Source organism: Equus przewalskii, chromosome 1 (assembly GCF_037783145.1).
Source record: "Equus przewalskii isolate Varuska chromosome 1, EquPr2, whole genome shotgun sequence".
Lineage (NCBI taxonomy): Eukaryota > Metazoa > Chordata > Mammalia > Perissodactyla > Equidae > Equus > Equus przewalskii.
The window spans coordinates 127656638-127683558 of record NC_091831.1 but is presented as its reverse complement, the minus strand read 5'-3'; the positions used below and the strand labels follow the sequence as shown (position 1 = coordinate 127683558).

The 26921-nt window shown below is 45.7% G+C and overlaps 1 protein-coding gene across 6 annotated transcripts in view; it reads left to right on the top strand.

Annotated features, from left to right (window-relative positions):
• ANKDD1A (ankyrin repeat and death domain containing 1A) overlaps positions 1 to 26305 on the top strand; it is a 41201-nt gene extending 14896 nt beyond the window's left edge. For 2 of the 6 annotated variants that reach the window (XM_070623348.1, XM_070623366.1), the window contains exons 5-15: positions 741 to 845; positions 1549 to 1647; positions 4186 to 4284; positions 4850 to 4948; positions 7060 to 7158; positions 18682 to 18780; positions 19816 to 19914; positions 20924 to 21019; positions 22926 to 23130; positions 25044 to 25175; positions 26147 to 26305. In XM_070623348.1, the coding sequence (XP_070479449.1) occupies positions 741 to 845; positions 1549 to 1647; positions 4186 to 4284; positions 4850 to 4948; positions 7060 to 7158; positions 18682 to 18780; positions 19816 to 19914; positions 20924 to 21019; positions 22926 to 23130; positions 25044 to 25175; positions 26147 to 26208 (1194 nt within the window). In that variant the 3' untranslated portion in view covers positions 26209 to 26305. Of the gene's footprint in view, positions 1 to 740; positions 846 to 1548; positions 1648 to 4185; positions 4285 to 4849; positions 4949 to 7059; positions 7159 to 18681; positions 18781 to 19815; positions 19915 to 20923; positions 21020 to 22925; positions 23131 to 25043; positions 25652 to 26146 lie in introns of those variants that run through there. The other 4 variants (XM_070623338.1, XM_070623350.1, XM_070623345.1 and 1 more) reach the window with 3 other exon arrangements.
• The last annotated feature ends 616 nt before the right edge of the window (positions 26306 to 26921 follow it).

Below are 26921 nucleotides of genomic sequence, written 5' to 3'. Positions count from 1 at the left end.
TCGATGGTTGCCATCTACTTGAAAATCAGTGTTCCAAATAATCTAGCTGTGATGCAAGGCCAGGGTGGAAGCTCTGGGCTGTGAACATAGGGTTTGCAAACCTCCTTCCTTAATTGTTGCTTCTGGGGCCAAGAGACCTTCTTCCGCACCCCCCACCCTACCACCTCCTCCCCCTGGCCCACTAATCCCCTAGTCCCTAGTCCCTGCAGACCACGCTGCTTTCAGTCCTCCCTGGAAGGTTAGGGGGTGACTTCCTAGTGACAGACACTGGGCACTTAGCCACCGCCTTCCTCATTTGCTGCTCTATCAAGGAAAGCAGATGCTAGAACCTCCATAACAACATTCTGTGGGGATGTTCTGGGACTGTTAGTGCCATACAGCCTCAGCTTACATCCTCGAATCATTTTCAGTTTATAAAGTACGTTTCCTGTAGGTGATGCTCAAGATTATTAAGCTAATTTGACCTCTGAGAAAGTGGAGGCTCAGGAAGGTAGAGGTAACTAGCCCTAGGCCACAGAGCTGATAAACGCTGGAGCGCAGCACAGATTTGAACTCTGGCATCCTGACTCCCACCCGCCCCTGTGAGGCTGAGTTATCCCAGGGGCCCATCTCCATTTACAGTGTTGTTTCCATGGGGAAGCTGAGTTCTGGGTCATGAACACTCACCGTTGGGGAGACAGCCAGTGTGTGAGAAGGGCCTCCCTTCGCACACTGCAGGGACCACCCTGGCTTGTTTCCAGGAGGGTCTGACCTTACTGCACTGCGCAGCCCAAAAAGGCCACGTGCCAGTGCTGGCGTTCATAATGGAGGACCTGGAGGACGTGGCTCTGGACCACGCTGACAAGGTGAGAGTGGCCTCAAGGCTCTTTGTCCTTCTCATTGGGCCAGGGGCTCCTGGGACCACTCCTGCCCATTCCTTGAGTGCATCCTTTGAGCTATGAGTGGTGTAGACTGGACCCCACCTCAGGGAGCTGCTGGTCTGGAAGGGACATGAGGGCACAAATAGCAGGCCGCAGGCAGAACATGGTCAGCTCCCTCAGACAGGTTCTGTTAAGGACTAGACAAGATAGAGAAGGGGGCCACTCCTGTCTGCTTCCCAGAGGAGGTGGCGTTCCGTGAATGAACTGGATTTTGTGGGCAAAGTTGGAAAGCAGGGGAGAATTCCAAATGGAGGAGAGGGCATCGCTAGAGCTTTAGAGGTGGGAAAGGCCCATGGTGTGTGAGTTCAGATGGACTGGAATCTTGGGAGTGAGGCCCCAAGGAGGTGCTGAGGCTCGTCATGGAGATCTTGACCCTCAGCCTCAGGAATCTGTCCCTTACCCAGTAGGTATCAGGGAGCCACAGAGGGATTTCAGTGGGGGAGGGTCCCCCCCACCCCAAGTGGGGTCTTGTTGGGATATTGGGTCTGGGCTTTCCAGCCAGGGTGTGTAGGGCAAAGGGAGGGGGGAGCAGGAGAGGGGCAGGAAAGGTCACTGTAAACCCAGAGTGGTTGGGGAAACAGAGGCCAGGGGGGCAGGGCATGGAAGGTTCACTCTCTTCTCTTTCCAGCTGGGAAGGACAGCGTTTCACCGGGCTGCTGAGCACGGGCAGCTGGATGCTCTGGACTTCCTTGTGGGCTCTGGCTGTGACCACAGTGTCAAAGACAAGGTACTGTAACCATGGGTCCCAGGGGAGGGCCCAGGCTCTGGGCTCCTGACCAGGGCGGGTGCTGGCAGCTCACCTGTGCTTACTTCTGACTCCAGCATCCTGGAGGGGCTGGATCGGCCCAAAGACCAGAGTGTGTCTGATGTTCATCCAGCAGGCAATTTTTGAGCACGTGCCATGGGCCAGCCCTGTGCTATGGGTGAGGAGCACAAAGATGCCCAAGACATAGTTTCTTACTCAAGGAACTCAACACCACAGTCCTAGTAAGGAGCTATGATCCGAAGTGGGGAGTCAGGATGGCAAATCTGGTCGGTAGTGCTGCCTGGAGTGGGTTTGAGTGGGACTGTGGTGTCGCTGGGGATGCCTGGTGTTAGGCGGTGTGGGAAAGGGTTGGGGGCTGGTAGCCACACACCTGCTGGTTATTTGCTTTCTTTGTATTTTAGTAATCTACTATGGTTATGGTGAAAGCAGGGTCAGGGCGCTGAGGAGGGAGCAGTTCACTTAGGGTGGGGAGCTTACCAGCAGGATTTCTCCAATCTGAGAAGGGGTGAGGGATGGGGACCAGAGGGGGCTATCCTACAAATGACTCGTATCAGTGGACCATTTTGAATCGTTAGGCAAATGTGTTGCAGCAAATTCTAAACAATGCTTCCAACAAAGAGACAAACTCCATTTTTAATCTTCTGATTAATGTGCTCCGCCAGGAGAGGAGCTCTGTTTATAAGCTAGTGACAGAGAGTTCACAGAGAAAGGCACTGCAAGGTCTTAGAAATGGAAGCCCCTTCATCAAGGGCAAGTTCAACCTTTTCACTTTACAGATGTGGAAACTGAGGCCCAAAGAGGGGGATCCTTTAGCCAAGGTCACACAGCAAGACAAAGGTTGAGCTGAATTTGGAACCAGCATCCTGATACCTAGCGCTGTGCTCCTCCCTCTCACCAGGCTGCCTCCTGGGGCACTGAGCCCTTGGAGTCTGTACTGAATCTGTCGTCCACACTCATCCTTTCAGGATGAAAAGGCTGAGTCAGTTTCCGAGAATGAGATCAGGCCAATTTCCTTCATTTCGGAAACACGGCCTGAGCACGTCATGCTCTGTGCCAGCACGGGGTCAGGAACTGGGAGTACGGAGAGGTGTAAAGGACAGCCCTTGCCAGGACATGTCCACCCAGGAGGCAAAAATGATTGTACTCAGGGCCCTAGGAGAACAGGAGCTCCCAAACTAGAAAACAAGAAAAGTCCAGCTCTGATGAACTTACCCAGAATCTTGCAATCAGAAATTCTAAAAGGAAGCTTTTAAAATTGCATGCTCCTGTTAAGTTTTGTACTTTCAGATGAGGAGCGTCTTCATTTTGAATTTCATTTGAGGAGGGGTTCAGAATGCTTTTCAAGGCTTTGAGCCACTGAAGGTCTGGCTCCTACTAGGACCCCACAGCCTGCACAGGGAGGTAGAGCTGTCAGAAGTGATGACAACACACGTCATGCCACAGGTGCTGTAGGTAGGGAGGCTTACAGAGCCCAGGGAGTCATTAGTTCCCCTGGGAATGTCAGGGAGATGCTGACAGGGCCTCAGAGAGGTGGAGAGGCTGGGCATCCCCATGGGCGGAGGGGAGAGGGCACTAGGCCCAAAGTCAAGGCCTCCTTCTGCCCAGCTCTCCTGCCTCTGAGCCCGCTGCCCTCCCCAGGCAGAGTCCCAGCGCCCTGTTAGGGGGTCCATGCCACCTGCAGCTTCAAAGGGCAGGATGTGGGTATTTATAACCTAGAGGGAAGAAGAAAGCCCCACCCTGTCTCCACAGCCTGCTACCTATGGGCACCTGCAGCCCCCACGGTTCACCCGCTTCCTTCGTGTCTTCTTGAACAGAGACTTCACACCGTGGCCACATTTCCCACAGCCTGGTGCTTGCTTGCAGCAGCGAGCCAACCAGGTCACTGTGTGCGCATCTGCAGAGGGTGGGGGAGGAGCGGAACGGCTGGTGAGGGGATATTTTAAACAATTTTTATTTATTAATATGACAGTGATCGTAAAGGAAATTTAAATCTTTCATCTTCGATCCCATCAGATAGTTAGAGCTATTTGATGGATGTGTGGGTCTCCCATGGCGGGTATGTTCTATCTGTCGTCAGTGCTGCTGTGGCTTGGTATGCTGTGTGTTCACATCCTCACTGGGCCCTTTAAGGATCTGTGCTTAAATGCGAAGGTCTTGATTCCTTCCTCAGGAGGGCAGTGAGACAGGCCGGGTAGAGGAGAGAGCTTGAGCCAGGAGGCTTCCACGACTGGGTCAGCTAGCTATGTCCCAGGGGCCTTCTGGGCATGATGAATGGCCAAAGTTGGATCTTCCCTTCTGGATGCTTCTGTGGGTTCCTCAGGGGTCCTTGCCCTGGTCCTCCGTCTGTGGTTCCTTCTTAGGGACATACCTTGACGTGTCACCTCCCCTCTCTGAACCTCAGCTGCCACGTCTATAAAATGAGGGGCGGCTCCAGCTTGTCCCCAGGGCCTGCGGGGGTCTGTGACTCTACTGGCCCCTCAGGAACCCTTCTCCCTGAAGGACGGGAACACGGCCCTTCACCTGGCTGCCGCCCGGGGCCACCTGGCTGTGCTGCAGCGACTCGTGGACATCAGGTTGGACCTGGATGAGCGGAATGCGGTGAGTCATGCCCAGAGGATGCAGAGATGCATGAGGCTCGTTTGCTCCCTGCCTTTGAGGAACCTACAGCCTGAGGTATGGCCTGATTTTCCCCTGGGAGAGCCCCTGCAGCCGGGAAGCTGAGGACGTGTTTTCAGACTAACAGTCCACCAGGAAAAGATAAGCAGCAGCACAAAACTCGAGGCTTGGTGAAGGCTCTAGGCATGAGGGATCACCAAGAAGTATACCATGGTGTGTACTCAAAGAAGGGAGAAGTCGCTGCGGCCAGGATGATCTGGGAAGGCTTCCTGGAGTAGGAGGGAATAGACAGAGAGTAGGGGGTGAGACAGCTTGGAGGGTGAGGAGAACTGAGCAAAGCATAGGAGAGAGTGAATGTACCACATGCCCCTCAAAATGAGACAGTCAGGTTCGGGGCTCAGGGAACCATAAATAACTAAGGTCGCTGTCCTCAGTAGCAGGGCAGAGGAGAGCTTAAAGAGCCCTGGAGCCATGGCAGAAGGGGTGTCCTCTCCCCTTGAGGCCTGGCCTCAGCCTCCCCGCCGTCCTCATCCCTCTGGTGTTTCAGGAGGGTCTGACTGCCCTGCACGCGGCTGCTGAAGGGATCCACCCCGACTGTGTGCGGCTCCTCCTTGGGGCTGGGAGCAACGTGAACACCCTCACCCAGGTAACCAGGCCTCCCCACCACTGACATCTGCCTGCGGCAGAACCATAACCACGTCAACAGTAGCAGCCACCATCATCCCTGAATATTATGTGAATAGAGGCTATGAGGCAGCAGGCCCGGGTTCTGGTCTGGCTTCTCTGCTGCAGAGCTCTGTGACCTTGGGCCAGTTACCTAACTTCTCTGAGCCTCGTTTCCCAACTATGAAATGAGGAGGCTGCATACTTACTGTTTTACACTCTGTGAGGATTAACTACCTAGTACGGTGCCTGAGACATAATAGCAGCTCCCCACCTGTCAGTGTCTTCTTATTGTTGGGCACTTCGTGGTTCACAAGGCCCCTTTGTGACTATTACCTTAGAGAAATTCTCCCCATTTGACAGGTGAGGAAATTGAAGTTTAGAGAGGGTCACTGACTTTCCCAGGTCACAAGCTTGTAAGAAACAAAGCTGAGTCTGAGAAGCCCATTTCCTGACTGCAATGCTCAGGCCTGGAAGGTTCATCACACCTGTGCAGGGGCCACCCAGCCCTCAGGCTGGAGCTGGGACTCTGGGACAGGGCTCTTCTCTCCCTCCCCATTGTCTACCTCAAGTCGGCCCCAGGACAGTCCCCGCTGTGTCCTGGAGACACACAAGGTGTGGTCTTTCTCTAGGTAGGGAGTTCACTTTTTTTGTTTTTGCTTTTTATTTTTAGATGGATGAGGAATAATTTGTCTTAGCTGGCCGAAGGGCTTCAGGTTCTGGAATTCTCTATTCTAAATTTCAATAATAATGCAAAAATAATAATAATAATTAATAAAATATAAATAATAGTGAAAATAGTTAAAAAACAGGAATTAAAATGGGATGCTCAAAAATATTTATTTAACACAAAAGGAGACAGTCAAGGAGAAACAGAACAAAAAAGACAGGAAACATATAGGAAATAAATAGCAAAATGGCAAATGCAAATTTAATCGTAATATCAGTGTTAATATCCCCTAAATGTGAATAATGCTTTATAAGCCACAAAACACTTAATTTGCAGAAGTCCCCTGGAGGTGTGGGAACTACTACCCCAGGAGTGTGGGGGTCACCAGAGCCCAGAGAGGAAAGGCGGCTGCCCCAGGGCACCCAGCTATGTCCTCCCATTGGCTTGGTGTTGCTCTTCAGTTAGCAGGTCCCTTCTCTGTGCCCAGTACAGTACTAGGTGCTGGGAGGGGGCAAAAGAAGTGAAATGCCAACAGTAGCAGAGACTGGGGAGGTTGTGTCCAGCTGGTGGTCATTGGTGGCGCTGGAGCTGCCCACTGCACTGGGCCTTGTGCTCCAGCCTCGGCTTGAGGTTTCTGGCAGAGGCACAGAAACCCTCCCACCCCTCGCAATGCGGTGCAGCAGGGTCTCTGAGGAGGCGGCAAGTCCAGTGTGATGGCATTTCCCATTGAGGGGTGGACTGGTTCCCATCCACCCAGTGCACTTCCCTCAGATGGGACTTTGGGAGGGTGACCAACTTGTCCTGGTTTGCCCCGTACTGTCCTGGTTTTAAAACCAAAAATCCCAAATCCTAAGGAACCCTCAGTCCCGGCAATCTGGGACAGTTGGTCACCTATGGGGCTTGCCTGGCAGCGTGGGGAGGTATCGCATGTGACATCGTTGTTGCCTCAGGGGTGGGCTCTGGCTGACGGAGAGCGCTTAGAAGGCCTGTCCGGCATGAAGCCCTCGCTCTGGCCCTGCCAGTCTCCTGCCTGGACACGCTGAGGCCTGTTCCAGCCGGACAGTCCACGCCAGGTGGGGTTTGCTCTGTACGGGCAAATCTGATTTGTCCCCCTCTTTGAAAACCATCTCCTCAGAGTCTGTACTCTGCATGTCTTTACCAGCTAAGGAATTGTTCGGGCCTTGGCCTATGTTCCAGAGTTTGTGACAGGAGGCAAGGAAAAGGCTGAGGCCATAGTGAGCCCCTGGTACTAGTCACCCGGCCTGGGCAAGTCACTGATGCCTCCAGCGTCAGGGTTTAATGGGGATAATAGTCCCAGGAGGTTGTGAGATGCAAATGAGATAAGGAATCCCATAGTGCTTTGTAAACCCCACTGCATGATGTGAGGTCCTTAGGACACTGCGTTGATGCCTGTTTCCCTCTAGAAAAAGCAGAGCTGCCTCCACTATGCAGCCCTCAGTGGCTCCGAGGACGTGGCCCGGGCCCTCATCCACGCAGGAGGCTGCACCAATGTGGCTGATCATGTAAGTGCGGGGTCCTGGATTGAAGGGGGTCCCCACTGCAAAGTGTCCCCTGACCCCACCGTTGGAGTACAGCAGGGAGCACTTCAGGCACTTCAGGCCCGTTGGGGTTGGGGCGGGGCCAGGACCAGGGGAGCTGACAGCACGAGGGAGAGTCAAATAAGCTCCCAGCTGGAACAGGATTAGAAACCGAGGTTGCATTTCCTCCAGAGTGAATTATCTGCTCGTTTTTTCCACTCATTTATCCACTGGGTCTCAGTAACGATCTTTATGTTACAGATCTAGGCTCTTGGTTGTTCATTTTTCTCCTGTTGTGTTGTGGTGCACACACAGGCAACATAAAACCTTGTGGTTAAGACATGGACTTTGGTGCCAGACAACCTGGCTTTGAGGCCACTCGCAAACCGAATGACCTCAGGCAAGCTGCTTTGACCTCCCTGGGCCTTTTTCCCTAACTATGGGCACTATTATTATTCCCATTGTATAAGTGAGGAACTATTTATTGTTTAAATTAGAAAGAGGTCATTTCTTTCTTTTTTTTTTTTTTTTGAGGAAGATTAGCCCAGAGCTAACTACTGCCAGTCCTCCTCTTTTTGCTGAGGAAGCCTGGCCCTGAGCTAACATCCATGCCTGTCTTCCTCTACTTTATATGTGGGATGCCTACCACAGCATGGCGTGCCAAGCCGTGCCATGTCCGCACCCGGGATCCAAACCGGTGAACCTCGGGCCGCCAAGAAGCGGAACGTGTGAACTTAACCGATGCGCCACCGGGCTGGCCCCGAGGTCATTTCTTACAGCTGAAATAAGTACTATATTTAAAATTACTGTAAAAACAGTATACCACAGTTCATTGCAATATAGAGACAAAAGGCATCCTTAATCCCAACCCCCTAGAAAAGCGATGACTTGACTTCATTCCCTCCCAGTTCTTCCTCCTGTAGAGTAGCATCTCCAGCGAGAAAGAATCCAGGCTAAGGCAGAATTCTGGAAAGGGGGAAGCATACTTATCTTACTCATCAAGACACCAGAACCTTGATTCCAGTCCGGTGGAGTTGACCCAGCCCGAGCATCAACTGTTGCTGCATAGTTTTCCTAGGACCCATTTTTAGTGCCAGATGTGGTCCAGTGACCACATCACACTTAACAATTCCTCTACTGTTGGGTATTTAAGTTGGTTCTGACTTTGCCACGATGAATAATGGTTTCATGAACGTTTTTATAGTACGTAACTTTTTATTTCATTTGCTTTATATATGAATTCCCCAAGCAGGATTTCTGGGTCAGGTGGTAAAAACATTTTTCTGATTCTTGATGTAAGTTGTCAAACTGCTTCCCAGAAGGTCAGACCACATAGCCCCCAGTAATTTATGAGTGACTTTTCATCAATATTGACCTTTCATCAATAAAAAGTAATATTTTTATTAATTTTCTAGTTAAATGATTCTTAGTTATTATTTTACTTTGAATCTCTTTGATTCCTTTCGGCCTGTACTTTTCCTATTAATTCATTTTTCTAGTTTAGGGTCTTCTGTTGTGAGTTATTTCTTTAGATCCCTTGTCTCTGTTGGTGGCTTTTTGTTTCCATGAGGTCATTACTCTTGGAATCGTATATGTTGTTTGCTCGTACAATTTTTTGTTTTTTCCTGAGGAAAATTAGCTCTGAGATAACATCTGTGCCAGTCTTCCTCTATTTCGTTATGTGGGATGCCGCCACAGTGTGGCTGACGAGTGGTGTAGGTCTGCACTCAGGATCTGAACCCTCAAACCTGGGCCACTAGAGTGGAATGCACCAAACTCAACCACTACACCACGGGGCCAGCACTTCTTACCATTTTTTGACATAGATATAATTTTTTGAAATAATATAATGTAATTTTTTGAAAAGATGTAAATTTTTATGTAATCAATGGTATTCTTGACACGTTTTGAATTTTAATTTATTTTAATTTTAATCTTCTAGTTGTGATTTAATTTTTTTTTTTTCTCTGAGGAAGATTTACCCTGAGCTAACATCCTTTGCCTATCTTCCTCTTTTTTTTTTTTCATGTGGGTCGCCGCTGCAGCATGGCTGATGAGTGGTGTAGGTCTGCTCCCGGGATCTGAACCTGTGAACCCAGGCTGACAAAGCAGAATGTGCTGAACTTAATCACTACACCATGTGGCCAGCCCCTGATTTTTGATGTTTCTCTTTAATCCTCCTAAAATGTATTTTTGTGTATGGTCTGATATATTACTCAGATTTTTTCCCCCAAATTTTTATATTTCTATCTTAAGTGCATTTGTTAAATAATTCTAACATTTCTTAGTGCTTTTTCATTCCTTCCTTCATCATATATTTACATTTTGATATATGATGCATTCTATTTGTGGGTGAGTGATTCTCTATTAGTAAGTTTTATGTCTTTTCTTGAGCTGGTACCATGCTATTTTAATTATTATTGCCTTATGATTTGTTTTAAAGTCATAAAGGCTAGTCTCCCTTAATTATTCTTCTCTATTAGTGTAATCTTTTATCCTTTTATAGTCTCACATGTTTATTCTTCCAATTGAATCTTTTTTTTTGAGGAAGATTAGCCCCGAGCTAACATCTGCCGCCAATCCTCCTCTTTTTGCTGAGGAAGACTGGCCCTGAGCTAACATCCAGCCCATCTTCCTCTACTTAAATGTGGAACGGCTACCACAGCGCGACTTGCCAAGTGGTGCCATGTCCCTACCCAGGATCCGAACTGGTGAACCCCAGGCCGCCAAAGCAGAAGGTGTACACTTAACTGCTGTGCCACCAGGCCAGCCCCTTCCAGTTGAATTTTAAAGTAATTTTGTCAATTCAAAAAAATCAACTTAAAATTTATGTTAATCACTAAAGTATAAATTAATTATAGATAATTAAAATGAATTTAATATTTAGTCTTCCCATCTAGGAACATGATATGTCTCTCTCTATACTCAGATATTAATTTAAAACTACTAACAAAGTTAGACTTTAAAAACTTATTAAAGTAATAAAACATAAAAGGAATTTTAGAAAACAGAACAAAATCACTCACGTTTCTACTACCCTGGCACAAATATTCTCTTTTATTTACTCTATATTTACTTTAATCTTTTAAAAAAGTTACCCACTTTAGCATAGTTAGAATGATCATATACGTATAATCTTGTGCCCAGGTAATCACGAGCATTTCCACGTTCCTGCATCGCTATTGATGCTGACAGTTTTGCCTGTCAAATGGAGGCAGTATGATTTATTACCTTTTCAACTATCGTAGAGCATCAAGTTTACTTGCCAATACAAGTAGCACAGCTTTATGCCTATAAATTTTCTTTTGGGAAGATTCCCAGAGGTGGAAATTTGAGGTCAAATATTGTGAATAGCTTTCCAGCTCTTGATGTGTAAACCAAGTCACCTCCTAAAGGTCCTGTGGCAGTCTGCACGGCCACTAGCAGTGTGTGGGTTGGCCATTTCTTAGTCCTTTCACCAGTGTTGTATAGTATGTTTTACATTTTCTCTCAACTGAAAAAAATACCTAACATCCTTCATTATTGTCTTAATTTGCATCCCTTCAATTATTATTGAAAGTGAACATTTTTCCATTTGTAGCTAATTGTCTCTTCAAACTGTTTGCCCATTTATATGTGGGGATCTAAAATGATGTTTAAATTAGTTTGCCTGGGCTCTTTATCATATATATAAGCCCTCTGCCTCCCATGTCAACGATAAAGATTTCTTCTTAGTAGGCTGTTTTCATTTTGACTAGTTTTGCCCCTATTTATTTATATTATTTTTATTTGTTATATTTGCATTTTTTACATATCAAAAAGTAACCTGCTGGTAGTAATAGTGTCAAAAGACACAGACCTAAAAAGTGAAGGCCCTCACTTCTCTCCTCTGGCTCTATTTTTTTTTTGCAAACAGAAATGCTCTTTTCCCCAAAGAAATCAAACCTGATGATTTTTTTCTTTGCTTTTTCTTACATTGTTTCTATGCTTTGAAAATGAATCTCCTTGCCCATAATTTCAAAATAATTTATCTCCTTCCAATTTTTACGTAAATTGATTTTTAAAAATCAACTTTTAAAAATCAATTTTTAAATATCCGTGGTATAAAACAGGGACCAATGCGTATTTTTTCCTCTGAAATGACGAAGTAGTTGTCTCAACACCTCTTATTAAATAAGCAAATACTTAAATTTATTGGGTTCTGTTTCTTAACAGATGATTCTGTCACAATGAACTGTTTCGTATGTGGATTTCTGCCCCAGTTGAGGACTGACCCAAATAATTAACACAGTCCGCCATCCTAGAATCTCTTTGTCGGAGGCGTGCTCTGTTCCTTCTTCTAGAAGAGCAGACGCTCCCATCAGTCCCCCATCCCTGACGCTTTTGCTTTCTCCTTAGCTTCTGGCACTAACTGTTAGGTTACTTTGTTGATGATGTTTCTTGTCAGTTTTCCTCAGTAGAAGGCAAACCCCATGTTGGTTCTGCTGATGTTGACAGAGGTTTTGTTTGTTGTGTTCGCTGCTGGATCCCCAATACCTGGAACAGTCCTTGGCACACAGTAGACATTCAATACGTACTCACTGAATGAATGAATACCAGTTACACGTTCACCTCCAGCTGCCTCTATCTGCTGGTCCAGGAGGTCCCAACGCCTCGCTATCCGCCAGCACGGATGGTCCCCTCCCACTGATGGGAGGCTGTAGAGCCAATATCCTGAGCCGATATCTGCCGCGTGGGGCTAGTCCTGATCTCTTTTAGGGATGCCCTGCGCTCCTTGTCTTTTCAGATTACTGCAAGGTGTGGCTTATTCACATGGCAACAGGTTTTTTGTTTTGTTTTATCTGTTTATCTTTTTTTTCTTAAACAATCGAAATTCAAAATAACCAGGAACACTTTGAAAGAGAAAAGTGGAGTAGGAGAGTCGGCCTAAATCCACATACCATAAAAGAGTGATAAATTTGATAATGTAAAAACAAATATTTTGACTGGCAAAAGAGACTGTAAGGAAAGTCAAAGCCAAATGACAAACTAGAAGCAAAGATAGAGGGCTGAGTCTTTCTAATATATAAAGAGTTCCTACAAATCACTAAAAAATAAACAACTCAAGAGAAAAATGGCCAAAGGATATGAACAGACATTTGGTAGAAAAGAAAATACAGAAGACTCTTAAGAGAAATGCAAATTAATACTACATGGAGATAAAATTGCTCCGTCATCAGATTGGCACAAATCCAAAAATTTTGCCAAATGTGTTGACAAAGCTGTGGGGAAATAGGTAACATCGTAAATTACTGGAGCATGTATAAATTGGCACAATACATACAGAGAGCAATTTGGCAATATGTATAAAAAGTGAAAATGTGGGCCTGGCATGGTGGTGCAGCAGTTAAGTGTGCATGTTTTGTTTCTGCGGCCAGTTCAGATCCTGGGTGCAGACATGGCACTCCTTGGCAAGCCATGCTGTGGCAGGCGTCCCACATATAAAGTAGAGGAAGATGGGCACAATGTTAGCTCAGGGCCAGTCTTCCTCAGCAAAAAAGAGGATTAGCAGCAGATGTTAGCTCAGGGCTAATCTTCCTCAAAAACAGAACCCAAAACAAAACACAAACAAACAAAAACAAGTGCAAATGTGTGTCCCTTTGACCCAACAAATTTGGGAATTTACTTTACAGATATAGTTCCACATGTGTGGAATGACATATATACAGATTTTTGTTTCAGTATTGTTTGTAATAGCAGAATATTGGAACTAACGTTTAAATAGGAGACAATTTAATAAATTATGGTTCATCCATGCAATTGAATACTATACAGCTATAAAAAAGAATGAGAGTGTTTTAAAAAATATATGCTTATATGGAAAGATCTTAAAGATACAGTTATGTGTGAAAAGCAAGATGCACATTCTCCAATTAAAGGTATCTGGGCTCCTTGGAGAAATGGCTGATTCTAGGACTGGGTCAGGAAATCTATAGCATGAGTCTGGAGCATTTTGTAGAGACAGAAACTAAAGAAGTGCTCCATAAAAAAATACAGTGAGGTACCTGCCTACTAGAATGGCCAAAAGCCAGAATACTGACAACACCAAATGCTGACAAGGATGTAGAGCAACAGGAACTCTCATTCACTGCTGCTGGGAATGCAAAATGGTACAGCCACTTTGGAAGGCAATTTGGCACTTTCTTACAAAACGAAACATACTCTTACCATCGGATCCAGTAATCAAGCCCTTGGTATTTACCCAAAGGAGTTGAAATGCCCGCATATGGATGTTTGTAGCAGGTTTGTTCATGATTGCCAAAACTTGGAAGCAGCCAAGGCGTCCTTCAGTAGATGAACGGACAGATAAAGTGTGGTACATCCAGACAATGAAATCTTATTCGGCGCTAAAAGGAAATGAGCTATCAAGACATGAAAAGACGTGGAGGAACCATAAATGCAGGTTACTAAATGAAAGAAGCCAATTGGAAAAGTCTACATCCTGTGTGATTCCCACTATATGACATTCTGGAAAATGCAATACTATGGAGACAGTAAAAAGATCAGTGGTTGCCAGAGATTAGGGGGGAGAAGGGATGAGTAGGTGGAGCACAGAGGATTTTTAGGGAAGGGAAATTACTCTGTATGATACTGTAGTGGTGGATACATGTCCTTATACATTTATCTAAACCCACAGAATGTATAACACCAAGAATGAACCCTAATGTAAACTATGGACTTTGGGTGATAATGATGTGTCAGTGTAGGTTCCTCACTTGTAACAATTGTACTACACTGGTCGGGGATGTTGATAATGAGGAGGCTATGAATGTGTGGGGGACAGGGGGTATATGGCAAATATCTACATTCTCAATTTTGCTGTGAACCTAAAACTGCTCTAAAAAATAATTAGGAAAAAAATTCCACAAGGATGAGGCTATGTCAAAGAGGCCCAGGACCTAACAGAAATTTCTCCCAGTGGTCAAAGCTGGGACCATTTGAGCAACAAAACAGATAATTATATTCCAAGGAATAAGTATGTATGAGGCCATGCTGATTTAAATAAGTGATTGACTGAATAAATAAGTAAATGGAGGAGAATAAACACATCTTCCATGCAGAAGAATTCCAAATAGTTTATGTGGACACTCCGACCTCAAGGGCTGGAGCATAACTCCGGCTTCCTTAAGTGTGGGCTTCGCATGGCCACTTCCTTTCAAAAAATACAGTATGGGAAGGGGAAAAAAGAGTAACCTTACAGAAAGCTGACAAACACTACCTCAGCCAGGTGGTCAAGGCCGACATCAACACTAATAAATCATGTCGACACTATGTACCCTTAATATGGTGTGAGGAAAATGACACTTTACCTCTGTAGTCTTCTTCCCCTAAACCCATAAACCCAGTCTAATCATGAGAAAAAAATCAGACAAATCCCAATTGAGAGACAGTCTATCAAATACTGATAAGTACTCCTCAAAACTGTCAGGGTCATCAAAAACAATGAATGTCTGAGAAACTGTCACGTTGGTTCATTAATTATGACAAAATTACTATACTAATGTAAGATGTTAATGATAGGGGAAATTGGGTGTGGGGTATATGGGAACTCTGTAATATCTTTGCAACTTTTATGTAAAACTAAATATATTCTAAAATAAAAAGTTTATTTAAAACTACAGAACAAGGGGCCGGCCCCGTGGCCGAGTGGTCAAGTTCACGCGCTCCGCTTCGGCGGACCAGGGTTTTGCCAGTTCCACTCCTAGGCGCAGACATGGCACCGCTCATGAGGCCATGCTGAGGAGGCATCCCACATGCCACAACTAGAAGGACCTGCAACTAGAAATACACAGCTATGTACTGGGGGGCTTTGGGGAGAAAAAGGAAAAATAAAATCTTTAAAAAAACAAACAAAAAAAACTGCAGAACAATGAATAGTATGCTTAAAAAAAAAAAAGAAAAAGGATGAGAGACCCACACAAATATGCCCAACTGATTTTTGACAAATGTGCAAAGCGATTCAGTGGAGGAAGGTTAGATAGCCTTTTCAACAAATGGTGCTGGAGCGATTGGACATCCACAGGCAGAAAAAGAGCCTTGACCGAATCCTCATATCTTATACAAAATTAACTCAAAATGCATTACTGACTTAAATGTAAACATATAAAACTTTCAGAAAAAAACATGGGAGGAAAACTTCAGGATCTAGGACTAAGCAAAGAGTTGTCAGACGACACCACAGATGCAATCCGTGGAAGGAAAAAATTGATAAATTGAAGACCTCATTAAATTAAAAACTTTCTGCTCTCCAAAAGATCTTGTTAAGAGGATGAAAAAACAGTCACAGACCAAAAGAAAATATTTGCAAATCGCATATCTTACAAAGGCAATCATGTGGAATATATAAAGAACTCTCAAAGCTCAACAGTAAAAAAAAATCATTTAGAAAATGGGCAAAAGACATGAAGAGACATTTCGCTGAAGAGGATAGACAGATGGCAAATAAGCACATAAAAAGATGTTCAGCATTATTAGCTGTTAGGGAAGTGCAAGTTAAAACCACACTGAGAGATTGCTACGTTAACATCAAAGGCTGGCAAGGATGTGGAGAAACTGAGTTACTCCTCCATTGCTGGTGGGAATGTAAAATGACACAGCCACTCTGGAAAACAGTTTTGGAGTTGTTTCTGAGACTTAACATGTAATTACCATGTGACCCAGCAGTTGCATTCTTGGGAATTTATCTCAGAGAAATGAGAACTTATATTCATACAAAAACCTGTACTTGAATGTTAATAGCAGCTTTTTTCATAATAGCCAAAAACTGGAAACAACCCAGATATCCTTCAAAAGGTGAATGGTAAAAGAAACTGTGGTATATCCATACTGTGGAACACAACCCAGCAATAAGAAGGAAGAAACTACTGGCACATGCAACAACTCCGGACGGATCTTCAGGAGATTATGTCGAGTGAAAAAAGCCAGTCCCAAAGGTTACTTATTGTATGGTTCCACTTGTATAACATTCTTGAAATAACAAAATCAAAGTGGAGAACAGGGGCTGGCCTGGTGGTGCAGTGGTTAAGTTTGTATGTTCTGCTTTGGCGGCCCAGGGTTCACCAGTTCAGATCCCAGGTGTGGATCTATGCACTGCTTGTCAAGCCACGTTGTGGCAAGCGTCCCACGTATAAAGTAGAGGAAGATGGGTACAGTTGTTAGCTCAGGGCCAGTCTTCCTCAGCAAAAGGAGGAGGATTGGTGGCAGATGTTAGCTCGGGGCTAATCTTCCTCAAAAAAAAAAAAAAAAAAAAGACGTGGAGAACAGATTAGTGGTAGTGGTTGCTGGGGATTAGGAGTGGGGATTGGGGCAGGGGAGGGAAGAGGATGTGGTTATGAAAGGACAACACAAGGGATCCTTGTGGTGATGGAACTCTTCTATTTCTTGACTACGTAGTAAATACACATACTTACAAGTGATAAAATTGCATAGAACTAAACACACACACATACAAATGAGTGCAGGTGAAACTGGGGAGATCTGAATAAGGCGGTGGATATTGTCAGTGTCAGTCTCCTGGTTGGCAGATTGTCCTCTGGTTTGTAAGATGTTACCACTGGGGGAAGCTGGGTAAAGGATACACCAGATTTCTCCATCTTATTTCTTAACTGCATGTGAATCTACAATGATCTCAAAATAAAAATTTAATTAAAAAAAGGTTTTGCTTGTATATACATTAAAAAAGTCTCTGGAAGGATAAGAGCAGTGACAGAGGCTAGCAGTGGGAGTGGGGAGTATGGAGAACTGAGCAGGTGGGTGGTGGGCGCGGGAAGAAGGCTTTTCACTAGATACCTTTGGTTCTTTTGGTTTTTATAAATAAAATGTAAAAGAATTATAGGCAATACTTGCTTTCTTTCCACTCCACTTTCCCACCACATTCCCCCTGATCTGTTTCCAGGACGACAGAGGCCATGTCCAGCATATTTGGTTATTGTAACTCCATCGTCCGCTGCTTCCAGGAGCCACATTGTGGCTCTCAGTCTCCAGGCTCATCGAGTCATGCATCACTCTCACAACGAACCTTCTCTTGGCCTGATTTTGATTTCACGACTGTCTGGCAGTGTTCTGAGGACACTGCTGAAATTCTATCATGGTTTTACCTTGGTCCTAAATTTTTTTCTAGATGTGTTTTAGAATACTTTTTGGCATTTATTGAAATTTGGGTTTGGGATTACATTAAACCTGTAAATAATATAAGAGAAAATGATCATCTTTATAATATTTTGTTTTTTCACCAGGAACATGGTCTCTTGCCATTTCTTTCTGTCTTCTTTTACATCCCTCAGTGATATTATATAGCTTTTGGTTTGCCTTTGTCATATCCATTTCCAATGATATCTTTCATAGACTTTATATTTTTTGGCTATCATTGTGAATAGAATATATTTTTAAAATTATATGTCATTTTTTGTAGGCATTCAATACAGGAATGCTATTGACTTGGGTGTTTTTATCTTCTATATGACTTTTTTATTAATTCTACTAGGATTTTTTTTTTTTTTTGGCGGGGGTAATAACTATTTTAACCTGTCTGGGTATACAATCACATTGCCTACAAATAATGGTATTGTTAAAATCTTCTTTTCTAATATTGTTAACCCCTTTTTTTTTTGGCCTAAACTAGTAATGGCAATAGTGGGCATTCTTGTTGTTGTTGTGTGTGTGTGTGTATTCTGTTCTGTAACCTTTTTATACTCGATGTGTGAGGGTGTTTTCCCACAATAAGTATAGCTCTATACCATTGATTTTACTGGCTTTGTACTATTCCACAGGATGTGTATCACTGTATCACCTAGAGAGAGGGATGGTGTGGCAGTACCTCCACTTTGTCATGTAGTCGGGTCCCCGGGGACCACGGGGGATGGCGTCTTGAGCGAGGCCTGCCATGAGTGTTGGACTTGGACTGAGATCTCTGTTCTGGTCCTGGCTGCTCTCTCATTCTTTCATTTCATACTTAAATAGTTATCAGCACCTACCTAGGTGCTGGGGGTAGAAAGTCTTATAATACAAGGTCTCTATTAGCTACGTGTCCTTGGGCAAGTTGCTTAAGTTTTCTGAAACTCAGAGTGCCCGTTTGTAAGATGGAAATGCCAATAAGAATACCATTGCTATAAACTTCCTAGGTTCCTGTGTGGATTAAATGAGAGATTAGAGAACACGAAGGTGTTGTTGCTAGAAGGGACCTCAGCAAACATCACTTGCCGGATAATGAGTAGCAGAGAGAGGAAATGGTTTGCCTGAAGTCACGTTGTGAGTTCCTGGCATAGGAAGTCTCAAACTTGGCTCTTCAAGTCCCCGCCCACCTTGAGGATCCATTTTGGGCTCAGGGGTTCAGGCTCCAGGGCTGTAAATGCCTCAGGCCACCCATCTGAGAAGGAGAGGGGCCAAACCCAGAAACACCATACCCGTCCCTAAGCCCATCCCCCAGCACCAGCCTGCAGCAGGGCGGACCCGAGGGGAACCCGTCAGTTGATCCTGTGTCTCCCCCCTCAGCAGGGTGCCTCTCCTGTGCACCTCGCTGTGAGGCACAACTTCCCTGCCCTGGTGCAGCTCCTCATCGACGCCGGCAGTGACCTGGATGCCACCGACAATGTAAGTGGCCGCAGAAACCATCTGGGCCCCAAGGAGCCTTGGGCACCCTCCCAAGCTGGCAGGGCTTGGCTGCAGTCTACCAGCGTGGCCCAGAGATGAGGAATTGCATTTTTAGCTTGTAAAAAGCATTTGAATATTTGTTGAGAGTAGCATTATTTTATTAACCATCCCCAATTTTAAACATTTTGGTTATTTCCAAGTTTTTGCCATGATATATATAACCCTGCGGTAAACATCTTCCTACCTTCAACCTTTTCCTTTCATTGATTTTATTTTTCCTTAGGGAAAATTCCCAGAGCAGGGTGACTGGGCCAGCCTTGGGTAACAAGAGGCTCCACGTCCTGAAGTTGTGATGTCAGAAGCCCTTTGAAATCCCTGCCCCCACAACCCACCCCCAACCATGCAGCGCTCAGAGCCAACGCACAACCACGAGCGCTGGAAAGCAGTTTGGCAGGATATATCATATGCCTTTAAAACGATCAGTATTTGTACTTCTGGGAATTGAGCCTCAAGAAATACATTAAAAGCTCGTGCACAAAGATATTCCTTGCAGCATTGTTTATCAGTCTTCAATTTGAAAATGACCCAAATATTTAGTAGTGGAGGAGTAGTAGGTAAATTATAGTACGGACATGTAATTATGGAGCTATTAAAAATAGCGTTTATCAGAGTTTATATCATGCGGAAAATGATATGTTAGGTAGAAAAATAGATGCCAAATGTATGTATATAGGATGATCTCAAATATGTAAAACCAACCAACTAAGAATATTCTGCATTAAAAAAAAGACTAGAAGAAACATACTAGGATCAACAAGTGATATTTTTTATTCTCTTTACTTTTTTGTTTTTACCAAATTTTCCCTGGTGAATATTATGGTTGTGATTGAACCCAGTTTACCCCACCCCCATAATTTCTTAGAGAAACTTTGTTAAGCCCCGTTGGGAATGTACCCACCTTGGTCCTGTTCTGGCTTTGAGCCACGGGCCACCCTCATGCTTTTCTGCTCTCTGTCTCCTTGTCTTCTACTCCAGAGGCAGCAGACGCCCCTCCACCTTGCTGCTGAGCACGCCTGGCAGGACATAGCTGAGATGCTTCTCGTCGCTGGGGTTAACTTAAACCTGAGAGATAAGGTACTTCTGCTCACAACCCACCTCCCTTTCAAGTGTTCATGGCTCCCTCTTTGCCAGAGACCCTGCTACAAATGTCTCTTGCTTTCAGAGTATTCAAGGCCTCCTATCCTTTATACACCAGCTCAAATGCTGCCTCCTCCAGGAAACCTCCTGCCCCTGCACCACCTTTCCCTGCCTCCTCTGAGGTCCCTCAACACACGGTCTGCCCCTCTCCTGGTCCAGGCGTGTGACATGGTTGTCTTCTGTTTCATGGTCCCCATCAGACTTTGAGTTCCTTGAGTCAGCAGGTGGGGACGGGGGAGAAGGAATGGAAGAGGGCACGTCACCCTACAACACCTTGCGGGTGGGACAGGGGTGGGGGAAACTTCCCAGCTCACTGTGCCTCTGGGGTGGCTACCTCCTCAGGTGGCTGGAGGTCAGAGAAGAGTGAAGACTTGGTATGAGGCTACAGAGGTCACAGGTTCGTGAGGAGAAGGGTGCTTGCATGACCTGGGAGGAGATCCCTGCTTTGAACTGGGCCCCAGGGCAGCTGACCCAATGCAAAGAGGAGCTTTCTATCACCCCTTGGGTCCCTGAGAGTCGTTGGGGCCAGCACCAGGCAGGAGGCCTGGAGCAAAGGGCTGGGAGCCTTGAGGGGAGGGGAGGCCAGCACACTTGATATGATGAGCCCAAGCCCCTTCTCTGGGCTCTGGTTGCATCTGAGAAATAGGACTGGTAATGCCTATTTCACAGGTGATGTTGAAGAGTTATGCGAGCTGAGTTTCATAAGCTCTAAGACTTCCTAAATTCTACAGAAACACACAAGATGGTTGCTGGAATTATCGTTATTGCCTTATTCTACCTGTGACTTTCCCACATGCCTCGACATGCCCAGAAAGCCTTTCTGCTCTCCAGGGTAGACTGCTGGAGACCACTTTCTTTGGTCTGGAGGGTTTGTAGTCAGTGCTAAAGGCTACACTACCCTCCTCCTGTGGAAACTCTGGCTTCCCTTCCTTCTTCTTACTTGCAGCAAGGAAAAACCGCCCTGGCAGTGGCCGCCCGCAGCAACCACGTCAGCCTGGTGGACATGATCATAAAAGCCGATCGTTTCTACAGATGGGAGAAGGTATTGAGACCCTGAGCTTGGTCTCTCCGTGTTGGAAAGGGAGCGGCCATGGCTCTTTGTGAAACTGGCTTTGGACCGCAGCCCTGACCAATTCAGGGGCCCCTCACTTTCCAAGGGGGTGATAATCCCTGCCTTATCTAGCAGCGGGGTTGTTTGTGAGCATTTGGAGATGGGTGAGCATCCAGACCACACTGAAACGAGGCCAACTGTGGTCCATGCCAGTGTGGGGATACTACTGGGCACTGCTGTGGCTTCTAGTTGGTGGATGAATGCATGCATGCATGTGTGAATAAAGATGTGGCTAGTTGGTTCCCTCTCACTGCCATCTCCAGGTGGTTGGAACTACTGCTTGGGATGTTGCGTTCAGGTAACTTTCTGAGCCCAGAAGGAAAGTGTGCTGGGATTGATTAGTGATGTCTGCTGTGGAGTTGGGGAAGAGGAGTGGCAGAATGTAAGGCTATGCTTTTGCTAATCCAGTTGTCAGCCAATGAGGGTTGGGTGGGGAGTTTTTTGGTGTCTTTGAGGGTTGTTTTTATACAAAGAAAATAATTTTTGCATTTACTTCAGTTTTAAAAATTAATATTAAATTGCAAATTACAAAACCTAGTTTTCCATAAACTTTTAAATTCATTTTATAAATCTTATTATTCTAGTTACACAAGTAGTAAATTATAACAATTATTTTCAAGGAAGCTTTTTGATTAATGTGTAGTGCCATGTTTAAACTTAATTAAACTACTCTGAACATTTTAAATGGAATGAAATCTAATATAATAGATTTTTTAAGCATTTCAAATGCTTCCTAAATTCTTAAATTATCCTAGTAAATCCAGTAAATTAAACCTATAAATAAAGTGAATCTCAAATCTCTTAAACCTTCCAATATTGTTTACAAACTTAGTAAACTTCTCTTACACTTCTCAAATTAAAAAAATCACTATCCCCAAATTAGTTATCGATAACAAATTCCACAGGAATCACAAGATATTCTCTTTCTCTGATATGCTAGATTCTCGTATGATTTATCCCTGTGCTTAATTCTAAACCACATCAGCCTTTAAAAGTTCTCACACTGAGCCCGCGGTGCACGTTAGGATCAGAAGTCCCCCCCACCCCCCTGACCCCCAGACCAATTCTGTCAGAGTCTCTGGGATGAGGGCCAAGCATCAGTGGTTCTTCAAGCTCCCAGATGACCCCAATGTGTAGACACTGCTGAGAACACTGCTCTAGGGAAATGGTTTTTACCACCCAGGGCAACAGCCAAGCCCCCAGGTCATCCCCTCACAGGTGACTGGCCAGACACCGTTGGCTAGGATGTAAGATTCAGAGCTGCCGACACCATGGTGATTTTCCCCATCCCAAGCTTTTTAACAGCCCAAACTCTGCATCCACTTCCTTTAGAGGGGCTTACTTAGGCTTTTGTGGGTTTAATTTATGCTATCACACAATCCTTTTGCAACCTCTCATTTTATCACCTGGTTTGCATAGAAAGAATTCTGTAGCCTACCCTTTACTACTCATTGGTGTTCAGCAAGTCCGGTGCCTGATTCTTGCTCGCCTGATTTTAGCCACAGCTTCTGAGTCATTCTACTGACACGCATGCTATAAGAACACAGAGAAAAGAGAGGAATTGGGAAGGCTTCCTGGAAGAGGTGGCATGTGGGTGGTCTTTTGACTCTGACAATGGGGTTAAGGACAGGGAGGTGAGAAGAGGAATTCTGGATGGAGGAACAGTGTGAGCACCTCGGGTTCCAGAGGTCACGGCAAGGCGCAGAGTCAGAAACCAGAGTAGTGGACATTAAGCCCCAGGCCTGCGATGACGCCAGTTCTCTGTCCAGGCTTACAAGGGAGAGGCTGGGAGAGATTTCCCCCAGATGGCCACTGCATTTTGGGATGTGCCCCACAGGACCACCTCTCATGCAGGGATCCCAGTGACCCCTCTGGGAAGAGCTTGACCTTTAAGCAGGACCATCGGCAGGAAACACAGCAGCTCCGTTCGGTACTGTGGCGATTGGCCTCCAGGTACCTGCGGCCCCATGAATGGAAGAAGCTCGCGTATTGCTGGGAGTTCAGCGAGGCCCACGTCCACGCCATCGAGCAGCAGTGGACAGGTACCACCTTGCCTCTCCCAACCAGAGCAACAGGAGGGTGGAGGGGTGGGGCGATCGAGGTGGGTTCAGGTTTTTGTGCTTCTGTGGAAAAAGCCTGTGCAACCCGCAGCCCAGCCACACCAAACCACGTGCCATTTCCAACACACTGAGAGACTGTTCCCTCTTCCAGGCATTTGCGCAGGCTGTGCCCTCTGCCTCTCCCTCCCCATTGACCCGTGAACTTCACATTCTTGTGAATCAGCCCGAGCTGATACCCATCATTCCCACACTAAGCTAAAGGCATTCCCTGCAAAGAGGAGAAGAGCTGCTGTCGGCGCTATTATTTAACATGTATTTGGAAATTTTGGCCCTGCTACTAAGGCATGAAGCAGAAATAGAAATAAGGAGTGTAAATATTGGAAAGCAAGAGAGAGATTTATTAATTTCAGATGCTATAATTATATATAGGAAGTCCAGAGTCGTGAAAACTCAGAATAAAATAATTCAATGAAATAGCTGAATATATGATAAAATATACAAACACCATAGTATTCCTCTGTTCCATCAATAAGTGGGCAAAATATATAAAGGTATTTAAAAAAATATTCCATCTATAATAGTTTCATCTGGAAAATCTTAAAAAGAAATACGAATGCCACATATGAATAATACAATAAAAATTAGTTGAACTGTAGATGAAGATGGGTAAGTGGAATGACATTCTGTATTCCTAAGAGAAATATCGTGTAGATATTGATTTTTCCCAAATTGGATTAAAACTTTGATCCAGTTTTAATCAAATGAAAATAGGAGGTTTTTGAAACTTGACTAAAGGATTCTGCAGTTCTTCTGAAAGAATAAACAAGGAATATATAAATGAACATTCTGGGGAAAAATAGTGAAGAGCGTCTAACCCAACCAGACTTAACTGCTTAGAAAGCTAAAATAATTAACCTAGAGAGACGCCTGACACAACAACATGCAAATCTCTTAGTGGAATAGAGCAGGGAGTCCAAAAGTGAGAAAAGCTCTATAACAGATAAGAACTTTCAAGGACGATAAAGGAGCACTTCTATATTATAGGGCTGAGGGCAAGGGCTAGTGAATAAATGGAAGTTGAGACAATTGGGTCAAGTGAGACTGCCGCACCAAGGGCAGCACCATGAGGAAGTGTCTGCTGAGGGCCCAAAAGTGGCGGAAGGTCGGAGGACCAGTGAACAGACTGATGTGGACCTGACAGCTGTGCTCAAGCATGTGTGTCCACAGCCAGGACAGCAGACCTGGTCGCAGAGTTTATTTAGCAGGTTAACCCCACACCCACTCTGAAGAGTGTGGGCGCTTATTTTCCAAACATGCTTGTCCATTGGAATCACCCGGGGAGCTTTAGCACCACTCACCCAGACCCCGGGCTGCACCCAGACCCAAGTACATCGGAATCTCGGGCGGGGGCTAGGGGGTGCTGGTGTCAGTGTTTTCTAAAACTCACCAGGCGTTTCTAGTGAGCATTTAAGAGTTGAGAACCACTACTGCAGGGGGAAGAATGTGGCCAGCTCTGTCTCTAAGCTGTTTTCTCATCCGTAAAATAGGGCCACAGATTTTGTGAGGAGCCAAAGAGGTGAAACGTATAGTAATGTGCGTCGTGGTACCATAATGAATGCCAATGCTTTCTCTCTTCAGAGTGACACCCAGAGGATATATGGTGGATGCTCAAGAGAAAGCCTGGGGCAGGGGAGGTTCTAGGGTCCCTGACACAAAACCCCTGCCCCCACCCCATCTGAGGCTGCTCCTCCTCTCCCCTCCCCATCTCTGGCCTAATGTTCAGAAGGGCCTGGTGTTCAGGAGGCCATACAGGGTGGCAAAGACACGTGCTCAGACCTGGCTCCTGTAAGGCACACCACGATGGCTCCTTCTCCTTTTCCTCTCATGGTCCTCAGGCACCAGGAGCTACCGGGAGCATGGCCACCGGATGCTGCTCATCTGGCTGCATGGTGTGACCACTGCCAGCGAGAACCCCAGCAAAGCACTGTTCGAGGGCCTTGTGGCCATTAGCAGGAGGGACCTGGCTGGTAAGAGTGTCCTCTGCCCGGCTCCTGCTCAGGGCAGGGCCAGGCCCCAAGGTCAGAGCTGCATGGCCCTGCTGGAATGCAGCAGGGCCCCCAAAGGGCTCCTCAGACCACAGTGATGTGATGTGAGCTCTGATCCTTCCAGACTCCTAGTCCTGGTTCTACCTCCTTCTGGAACTCAGGCGGAGCCTTGGGGAAATCACAGTGCCTCCTGGCCCTGGTTTCCCCATCTGTGCAATGCAGGTATTGGCCCAGAGGACCCAGAGGACCTGTGACCTTCATAGCCCCAAAGCCACAGATGTTATCATCTCTTTCTCTCCAGCCCTCTATACCTTTTTTTTTCTTCCAATTTGGAGTAAGGCTGGAACAGCCTGCAGACTTCTTTTTCACAGACATTAAGACATATGGGCCAGAACTAGCTTAATATCAGTTGAACCAATCAGATCTGGTCAAATAAAAATTTTGAGGCCACCACAACCTATTTGAGTCTGTCAATCTCTAATCCTGGCTTGGAATTCAGGGCATCCCATGGAACCATCAGGCAAGTGGGATAAAAGGGTCTAGTGCTAATCCCTCATTTTAAAGAAGAACAGCTCATGATGACAAAGCCTTAACACCATCATGTCCATTGGCAGGGTGGGTTGCAGGGCGACCACAGGATGGGTATTAGGCAGTCACCCATAGTAATAAAGGCTGTGGCAGTCGTGCGGTAACAGGAAAATCACTGATAGCTTGTTATTGAGGGGAGAATGGAAAGCCCCTTGCATGGTGGCGACCTTGCCTGCGGCAGCTGTGAAAAAACAGTCATTTCAGAGTGGAGGAGTTGGGCATGACTCTTTTCTTTTTCCAAAATGTTCTTAAATATTATTGTTGCATCTTCTTTTAACACATCTGGCAGGCAATTAAAACCTAAAACCAGCTCTGTGAGGCAGAGCTTGGGCAACATGAGGCCATAGGATTTTCGTCTTTTGCAGAAAGCATCAGGAAGAAAGCAAATGCAGACCCCAGTGCCCCCAGGAGGTGCACAGCCATGTAACCGGAGGGGCCAGACCTTCAGGCGCATAGGACCTCAGAATGGGGCCACCGAACAGAAGAGGCCCACCATTTAAGGGCTTTTTAAAAATCGTTGTTAACAGATCTCCAGCTGCTTCTACTGAAACGCACAGTCATGCAGGACGAGCAGCCCATGTTCGTCATCTTTTTCACCAGCGTTGCTCCAGGGCCCTCTTTCAGGTTTTGCAGCTCATCCCTTCCCACAGGTATGGTCCTTTGCAGCTCTCAGCTCAATTTCATCTCCATTCTCTCCTCGGAGCCTCGCAGCAGTCCCCTGAGATGCAAGGGGCCTCTTTTCAGAGAAGACACTGGGGATCTGGATAGATAAGCAGCTAATCAGGTGGTGAGGTCAGGTGCCAAACTCATCAGCATTTCTGTCTCCCCGACCTGGGGAAAGGGCTCCACCCATCACTTACAGAAGGGACCGTCCTTAACTCATTCACGGGACTTTATGAATGCTGCGCTTACTCCACCACTGTTTCTCTTCACAAGCTTATCTGTACACTTTGACAGTTCCAGGAGGCACACACTCTCCTTTTTCTCTCATTTTACATTTTTTGAAGTTTTAAAACTTTTTATTTTGAAATTACACTTACAAAAAAGTTGCAGAAATAGTACAAAGAATTTCCAAATACTTTTCACAATACAGCTTCCCCCAATGTTAACATCTGACAGAATCACAATATAATTTTCAAA